The 9,409-nt window shown below is 54.6% G+C and overlaps 1 protein-coding gene across 1 annotated transcript; it reads right to left on the reverse strand.

Annotated features, from left to right (window-relative positions):
* Positions 1 to 4,237: 4,237 nt before the first annotated feature.
* CHST1 (carbohydrate sulfotransferase 1) lies at positions 4,238 to 5,473 on the reverse strand (the record flags this gene model as incomplete). Its single annotated transcript, XM_082660821.1, has 1 exon — positions 4,238 to 5,473. One exon carries the CDS (start codon positions 5,471 to 5,473, stop codon positions 4,238 to 4,240), a length of 1,236 nt encoding a protein of 411 aa, XP_082516947.1.
* Between the last annotated feature and the right edge of the window lie 3,936 nt (positions 5,474 to 9,409).

Consider the following 9,409-nt stretch of genomic DNA (forward strand, 5'->3'; position numbering starts at 1 on the left):
TTCATTGAAAACTGTGCCATTTTGTTCAGGTGTAACTTTGTGCATCAGCAGCAATTCACAAAAGAGAGCTCACAAGAAACGTATTCATCCAATAAATCTTCACTGAGCATATTCCAGGCATCCTGCTAGGAACCATGGATAAAATGATGATGGTGATGATGAAGATGATGGTGATGACGATGATGATGACAATGGCTAGCATTTACCAAGCACTCCCTATACACCAAGCACAGTGCTCTGCACTTACATGCATTACCTCATGCAATCTTCAGAGTAGCCCTCTGAGGCAGGTGTTATAATAATTACCTCTGTACAGATAAGAACATGGAGGCTCAGAAAAATTAAGTGATGGGCCCTAGGTCACACCTCAAGTAGTGACAAAGATGGGACTGGAACCTAGAACGATGCATGTTATCACAATGGTTCCCAAGATGAGTAAGACTTACTGTAATTAAGTCAAGTCATCTGCAGGGGACAACTCCCAGAAGCAAAAAGTGCAACTCGGGAGAGCCAGGGTAGGCAGATTGGAGGTCTTGGTGAAGGTTTAGGGGCTCTGTGAAGCCTGGATAATTGTCCCATGTGTGCCCTGGGCAGGCAGGCTGCAGGCCCCCAGCCCAGCCAGATCCTCCGTTTGGGCATTAGTCTCCCAGCTGCGTGTGTGTGTGCACACGCACGCACACACACACACGCAAAGCCCACCCCAATAATCACTCAGCCCAGGGCTGCAGCTACAGCCCCCGGTGCGTCCAAACCTTGGCTATTTGCCCACGAGGACTTGATTCCAACCTGCTTTTCAGCCCTCAGGAAACAGAAGCCTATGTGTTTTCTCAGTGCATCTGTGAAGGGGCTTCATTACATCTTTTCCTTTCCAGTGAGGAAAGGCATTCCAGCCGGGAGAAATTCTTCCCCAGGGAGGGGATGAGTGGGGAATGGCAGGCTTGTTCTGGACAATACCTTTTGGAGTGATGGGAAGTGGCACCCAGCGAGCTCTGCAGGGTCCCAGGGAAGTGGGGTCAGGAGGCCAGAGTGTCTGCTGTGGCAAGAAAAGAAACTAGGGTGAGCAGGTGGGAACACACAAACAGAGGAAGGCCGTGATGAAAAGAATTGACAGGACATGGCCCTTAGAGCCATGGGGTGAGAGGAGCCCCGAGTGTGGGGACAAGACCAGGAAGTTACTCCTTAGGATCTAAGGCATCAAGGCGCTACACGCAGATGAGGCGGGGGCGGGGCCAGCCCTGCCTACGTGGTGCTCTGACCACCATTTCCTGGCTAGAAAAAGGTGCCTCTGTGTCAGCAGGAAACAGCCTCTGGAGAGGTGTGACTAATAGGAGGGGGAAGAGTGCTTTGTAAACTGTAAAATTCTGTACATGTGTTTGTTCACTGTTATTCTCCTTCTGAGCATTAACCTTGGAAATTGTAACAAGTGGCAAAGTGGGTGACGGCACTGATGCGAAGAAATAGGAGAGCCAATGTTGGTGTGTGGAGTTAGAAAGAATTATAGACTACAGGGGGGAGTGATGCGGATTCTTGGAACAAAACCCAGCTCAATGCCCCGTCACTTGTGAGAAACAGGCTGGGAGGGCATTACCTGCCTCAGGTCTCATTCAGACTCCTAAGAGACCACCCCCTAGTGAAGGCCCAGGACAAGGAGGGATAAAACAGGTGCTTCAGGTGGGAAGCACCTGTTTTATCCCTCCTTTTATTCATGCAACCAATGTTTTTTGGATACTAGTGTGTGCCAGGTCCTGCAATCGAAAGTGTGATTACAACTGTGGTAAACACTCCAAGAGATGTACATGGTGTCATAAGGGCCTATAATCAGGATATATAGGGGCCTATGATCAGGATAACTGAACTAATCTGATAAAACCAAGGAAGTGTTGATAATGAAACTAAGATCCAAAGGATGAGCAGACATTAATTAGATTAAGAGGGGAATAGGAGTAACCCAGGCATAAGGAATGATCTAGGCAAAGACCCTGAAATGAGCCAGAGTGCCATGTGCATTGGCTAGCTTCTGCTGCGTAACAAGTCACTCCAAAATTTAGTTGCTTCAAACAACAACCACTTTTTTTAACCCACAGTTTTGCAGGTCAGAAATGTGGCTGGGTTCAGCAAAGCAGTTCCAACAGTCTAGGCCAGACTGTGGCACTGACCCTGGCTGGGGCTTACTCAAGCATCTGTGTTAGTTGCCAAGTCAGTGAGGAGCTAGCTGGCCATTGGCTGGGGCTCCTTTGTTCTTCACCTCATGGTCTGACACTCTCCAGCAAGCTACCCTGGGTTTCCTCCATAAGGCAGTTAAAGGCTTCCAAAAGGCAGCAAAAAGGGACAAGCTCCAAAGCTCAGGTACTTTTCATGCTGCTGTACCCATCACTCTGACTATTGTCCCATTGGCTAAAGCAAGGCACATGGCTGAGCCCAAATCGGTGTGGGAGGGAGGGCACTAGCCAAGGGTGTGGTTATGGGGAGAGGGGAACAAATTGGGGACTCTAACCTCAGAGGGTTCAAGGAATTAAAAGAAAGCAGGAAGACCAGAGAGTGAATGTGAAGGGGAGCATGGTGAGGGTGAAACTACAGTTGGGCAGGAGTCAGGACATGTGGGGCCTCCAAGAGCACTGAGAGTTGGATCTTTACCCTAAAAGCCGGCCAGCACTCTGGTTTCTGATTCTCTGTCGTGCAGGCTTGGTTATCATAAATAAATCCTTTGAAGGCTGAACTGCCCTGGGTGACCTGGTAAAACGGCTCTTCCAAGCTTGAGAAGCCCAAGACCACTGGGGCTACCTAATCCCAGACAGACTCTCTCTGTCCCAGGACAGCAAAGCTGTGAACTCCACCCTAGGGACCAGCTGTTTTCTTGGGAAAAGAGCTGGGGAAGCTGTTAGATGGCCAAGGATGGGAAAGGAAGTAAGCACAGCTGATGTTCCACCAGTGTAGACACCAGTACACCTGCACTACTTGTTAAAATCCTGGAATACTTCCAGACCACTGATAAGCAGCACCGGCCCGAGCCAACACATCCCTTGAATATCCCTCCCCCACCTGGCTATCCTTTCCACAGACCCAGCAATTAACAGAGGTAACATCTGGCACAGGAAAGGGTCACCAGGACCTCATCAGGATCTCCAGACAGTGATTCGGCAAGCCATACCACTTGTTAAATATTTTGAACATCACCCCTGGCTATAAGGTGCCTGGTCTCAACTGACCGGAGGGAAATGAAACCGTGAACTCAGTGTTGAGGGTGATGAGGGTGACATGAATTCTGAAAGCCAGCAATTGGTCATTGAATCCCCACCTCCATCTCCTTCTCTCTCCTCCCCAAAGCCAGAAACACCTAGACCCCACCGATTTCTGCCTTTGCCCATTCAGAATGTCCCATAATCACATTCAGACATTATTGCACTCTTTTATTTACAGAAAACACATATAAAGCATTTCAATGTTCATTTAGCAAACCGAACCACTCTTTTTTTTTTCTTCTTTTTGGCACAAAGAAATATCACAGATGGACCCCAAGATCAATCAGAAAACCATAACATTTATCAGCCATCACTGGTCCAGAGGCAGCCACAAGACTCAGACAGACGAACAGCATTGCCACAGACTGGAAAAAATAAACAAGGTCCACATTCACCTCACAGTAAAAACCTGCTCACCTGACAGGCAAGGGCGGGCAGGAGGGGGCAGTTTCTCTGCTCCAAGGGAGGGAGGGGCAGTGGGCATTGGTGGGCAGAAGCAGGATGGGGAGGGATAAACGCCATTCATAAATTAGAGAGAGGTGGGCTTTTTGTTTTTAACTTCTTACCTCGTAGAAGTAAGACAGTGCAAAAACTACCATACCCTCGCCACTCGTCCGCTGGAGAAGCTTCAGAAGTTGTGTGGTTTGGGGTGTCTCTCCTCTCAGGTGCCCGTGTGTGTGCGCGCATGTGTGAATGTGTAAGTGCGGTGCTTGTAAACATTGTCACCATCTACCAGAGACACACATCCTTGTGTCTGAACGGGGTGGGGCTGGGGCTGGACCCCACTTCAGGCCCCCTCTGCCCCAGAGATTCCTGTCCAAGACTTAGTGCAAATTTCAGAGACAAAGAGAGGCAGAGGAAGCGGGGTCTGGACAGGGGGTAGGGAGGACACAAAGACGGGGTGGGAGAGGGAGGGGTAAGTAAGGCAACAGTTCAAAACGGTCCATTTTATCAAAGCCGACACCGTGTCCCCCTCGCCCCCACCCACAGAGCCCTGGTCACGAGAAAGGGCGGAAGTCCCGCCCCTCCACCAGGCTGATGGAGGGGTTCTTGAGCTCCTCCTCCGACTTGGCCATCTTGTAGCCCAGCTGCGCCAGCACCCGCTGACACGCGTTCTGGGCAAAGGCCACGATGTCGTAGGAGAGGCGGAAGCGCCACTTCTCGGCCGTGGCCGCCGAGTTTCGCACGGTGCCGTATTTGTGCTTGCCCAGGGTGGGGTCTCCCCGCGTGTTGTTCTGGATCCAGCGCGCCACGTGGCTGTCCAAGGGGATGCCCAGGAAGCCGTAGATCTCCTCGGTCTTCTTCATGGGGTTCCTGGCCAGGTCCTCGTAGCGCACCAGCATGTACTTGCCCTTGAGCCACGGGGGCCGCATGAGGCCGGTGGACACGGAGTTGGAGAAGTCCTCGCACACCGTGGTCAGCTGCGTCACGTCCAGGTTGTAGGGCTTCCTCCCGGTGCCGTACCAGAGCCGCCAGAGCCGGTACGTGTCGCGGAAGGTCTCGCTGCGGGAAGCCAGAATGCCACGTGGGTCGCGGACCAGCTGGATGACCTTGAGGTTTAACCGGGGGTCTTCAACCAGGGCCCGCAAGTCGTTAACCTCGGGCACCCGCACCGTCTTAATGGCCACGTGGCTGCGCTCCCGACAGGCCTCGGCGGCCACCGTCAAGTTTAGCAGGCCACACTTGCGCACGCAGTCCCCCTCCTCCAGCACCAGGTCCGCGGAGCCCGGAGGGTCGCACACGGGGCGAGAGCACAGTACCCTGCTGGCCCCGCGACGGAAGATCCTGTCGGTGGTGTGGTTGACGGGCGGCGGCTTGATGTAGTTCTCCAAGAAGTAGAGGTCACAGTCGTAGAGGCTCCTCAGGAGGTCACGGCTGGCTCCCAGCATGACCCGCCGATCCGCGGGGCTCTTGCCCTGGGTGAAGCGGGGGATGAGCGTGTTCTGGACGTGGTAGAGGGGCTCAAACAGGTAGAAGACGTCCAGGTGCTGGTTGAAGAGCTGGCCCACGAAGGAGGAGCCGCTGCGCGTGGTGGCCAGTATGAGGATGTGGGTCTTCCGGGAAAGGTTATAGGCGAAGGTGGGGCTCTCTTCGCACAGCCTCTCGGCCAGCCCCGCCTCCGCCAGACCCGGGCAGGTGTGGAAGGACTTGGCGGTGAAGGTGCGAATGGCCGTGTACTGGATGGCGATGGAGGCCAGGGCAAGGAGGAGGACGGCCTTCCAGGAACATTGCATGGCTGGGCACCTTCATGGGGCTGCTTCTCCACCATGTGAGGTCTGTGGGCAAAGGCGGGCAGCCATCAGGGGGCAGCCAGGCTTGGGTGCCTCCCAAGGCCAGCGGCCCTGGCTTGCTCCCTCGGGGAAGCTGGTCTCCAGCCCGCCTGGGGAAGGGCTGCAGCTCCCTGCGTCAGTGCTCACACGTGCATCTGAGGCCTACATGGCACCTGCACGAGACTTTACCATTCTCTGGGAGCTCCTGGGAGCCTTTGGGGACTGATTCCCATACCCTGGGGTCTACCCTACAGAAGGCTGTGGGGTCTCCCATCATGAGCTGGGTTCCTCAGTGGGGCCTGACTGGGCAAGACCCTAACACTCCCAACTCCCACACTTGGGAATGACCAGTTCCCAGCTCAAGCCTGCCACCCCTGCTGGCATCTCCTGGGCCCACCTGCATCTTCTTCACCCCCACGAGCTGGCACCCGGTTCCCCAGGTGGTCATCTTTCCTCCATCCCCTGCCCACCCCCAAGAGGAAGAAGAGTCCACGTCAGATGCCTCCCCCTGACCCAAGTCCTCATGCAGAAAGAACCCCTGCACACCGTGAGTTGGTGGGCTGCTAGCATCCCATGCCTACCGGGCCGGGAAAGGTGGAGAACTGTGTCATGCCCTCCCCCTTGCCCCCCCAGAGTTACAGATGCAGGTGACTAGCTTATTCCAGAAGAGGACTCCCGGGGCTCACGGAGTCCCTAAGAGTCAGCTGGCCCAGAGCAGAGACAGGGTCCAGGGGCTGCTGAGAAGCATCCCTTCCTGGGCCCCAGCGCCCTCCAGGATTTCCTCCTGGCCACTGAGGGAGGGGTCTGGGCCATGGAGCAGATGACCCTACTGTCCGCAGAGTGAACTGGTTCCTCCAGCCCCCCTCCCCCAGCCAGTCCTCAAGGGCCTCCACCTTTAGGCCCTCACCCCCTTCTGCCCACAGGGTAAGCACAGGGACCCCACTGTGATCCAACAGTGGCCCCAGAGAACCCAGGCAGGGCAGTGAGAAGAGGAAGGGGTGGTACAGAAGTTAGTGTCTCAAGGAACTGAGAAAGCATGGGGGATGGGGAGGGCAGGGAGAGCAGGGAAGAGGAGCTAAGCTGGGTGTTGGAAAGCCGCCCCCCGAGATGGGCTAGCTCGGTGACCAGCCCTGGGGAAGGTGGGGCAGAGAGGACTCACCAAAGAGGGACTGTTCTGGGCTGGGCAGTCCGCAGCCGCCAGGTCTCCAGGCCCAGCCGGCAGTCACTGCCTGTGCAGCAGCCCTGTGGCCACAAGACTGCAAGGAGAGAGGGAAGGCAGGGGTGCTGAAGGGGGGCTCCAAGCTCCTCCCTCCCCACCCCTTCTCTCCTGTGTCCTGCGCCCCACAGACAGCTCTCAAGGGCTGCACAGCAAAGGCCCTGCCTGCTCTCCCAGATTTACCACTGACTCAGAGCTCCAAATAACCCATTGCCATCTCTCACCCCCTGGATCCAGCCCTCTGAGGCCTGGACCTCCTTCACCCACCTCTTCCACCCCCTACCCATATCCTCCTAGCAAGTCTCAGTCCCTGTGCTCACACCACGCCCCAGTGGGCAGGGAGCTGACAAGCCTGCCCGCCCAGCTGGCCGAGCATTGGTGCCCCACCTGGGCAAGCCCCCCGTGGAGGCACCCCTCCCAGCTGCCACCAGAGGGAGCTGCGAAGAAATCCACCGGCCGCAAACACCCCCAGGCCTGGCGAGCTCAGTTCAGCTCTGGTGACCGGACTGACCCAACCAGACACAGCGGCTAGTGCCCAAGAACGAAACAGTCAGAGTCAAAGTTGTCCCAGCAAACGGGGCCGGGGCACAGTCCAGACTGGTTCTGCAGTTAAAATCAGCAGAGCATCCTGACCCTTTGCAATTCAACTTGTTCAGTGATTCCCCGAGAGGGGGGTTAGTGGAAGTCAGCAAGGACAGGGGTGCTCACCCCAGATCTCCAGGCGGAAGCGGTGGCTCAGCCGAGACCACCCACACGCTGAGGCCCACGAGGAGGGGACAGGAAGTGAGGTTCCTCTTCTAGCCACCCGGAGAGAGGAGAACGGCTACCTGAAACTCAAAGCAACAGTGGACCAGGGAGCATCCGGGATCTGGATGCTCTTCACAGATCCTAAGTTAAAACACCAAGACGGCGACGTTATTTTTGTTAGTGTCCACTGAGTATTTCCTAAGTGCTAAGCGGTTTCCCCGCCCTAGCTCATCAATTCCCCGCAAGAACTTTACATGGAAAGTATTGGCTCCATTTCACAGAAGAGAAAGCTGAGGCACAGAGAGGTGGAGAAACCTACCTGAACTCACACGCTTGGCTTACCCCCATCTAGCAGGTTCCCCAGAGCCCACTCTCCTTCCTTCTAAGGAGATTCGATTTACCGTTCCTCCAGGTTACCTGTACTTGGCCTTCGAACATGCATTCAATTAATGACCCCCCCCCATTTGTTTGTGAATCAGCATGAGAGGGACCGGACATCAGAAGGGGACTTCAGACGGTTTCTGAGACTTAGAGCATGTTTCTTCCCTTTGCTGTCTGGTCTGGTCGATCTACTGGCTCGTGGCTGATGGGGTGAACTCCTGTGCCTGTGAATATGCTTCCCACATCCCCTGTACGGAACGACTCCCTGGAGGGCAGGGCGAGTAGGTCCTCATTTCCCAAACCTGCAGTGCTGGCTGGCTCGGCTCACTCACCCAACTCGCCACATCGTGTTGTTCCTTACAGCCCCCCTGGAAGGTCACCGTCCTCACTCCCATTGTTCAGATGATGAAATTAAGATTCAAAGACTAAGCAAATGGGCATGATAAGCAAGGAGGAAGTAGCAGAGACTCGAATCCCTCTGGGACAGACTCTCAGGCCAGTGCTGTGGCCCTTTCACACCAGCACAGTGGGCAAGGAACACGCTGGAGCCTGAGGAGGGGCACAGAAGCTGGGGTGAGATGGCGGGGGGCCGGCTGAGGCTCCGGGGCCTCGGGGGCCTGTTTTAAGTATGAAACTCCACTTGGTACCTAGAGGAAGCAGTACCATGTCACCAGGTGGCAGTAAATGGGGGAAAGCACAGTCTAAATTCTAGGGAAACTCCAACGTGACCAGAGCAACACCACAGCCCTGACCACATGCCACCCCACCCTGCCTCACACCGCGACAGCAGAAGGTGCTGTCTCCATCGGTACCCAGAGAGAACAGCTTCTCTGCATTAAGTGTGACTCCCCTGCAAAGTGCAGGCCCACCCTTTCCAAGTGCCCCAAGACAAATGTGAACACTTTAGAGAACAGGGAGGGAAAGCCACCAATATTCACGCAAAGTAATATTTTTAAGTTATTTAGGGGTCCGTTCTTTAGTTGCAATGCTGTTTCGTTCCACTGTATTTCCTTTGTATTTATTCACAAGCATGTTAGTTACCTAGTATGAGTTCTGGGCACTATGGATAAAATAACACAAAGGAAAGCAAGCACTTACTGGGCATTCGAGATGTTTCTCCCAGGCATATGCTCCCTTCCCAGGCATCAGTTCGTCTAGCCCTCACTAACCTTGTGAGGTCATAGTCCCATTCTACAGATAAGCAGACTGAGGTTCTGCAAGGTTAGATAACTTCCCCAAGCTCGCACCCTTAGTAAGAGGTAGAGCCAGGATACCAGCTCAGGCGGTATGCTCTAGAGTCCATGCTCGAACCCTCCTCCCTGACCCACTCCCTCTTCAACTACATCCAACACCCTTTGGTCCCCACCAAGACAGGAAACAGAAGGCTTAAAGGGACTCCACTTAACTCTAGGATTCCAGTTCCAAAAACAATTCACCCAAGGTTATCTTTAAAGAGAAGCACCTTTCAGGGAGGAGACCATTTAAGTTTCTTCCCCCCACTTTCCCTCCCTACCGCCACCCAAAGAAACGTAAGGCCAGGCCTGGAGCCTGCTGTC

Source organism: Grampus griseus, assembly GCF_964374135.1.
Source record: "Grampus griseus genome assembly, chromosome: 8".
Lineage (NCBI taxonomy): Eukaryota > Metazoa > Chordata > Mammalia > Artiodactyla > Delphinidae > Grampus > Grampus griseus.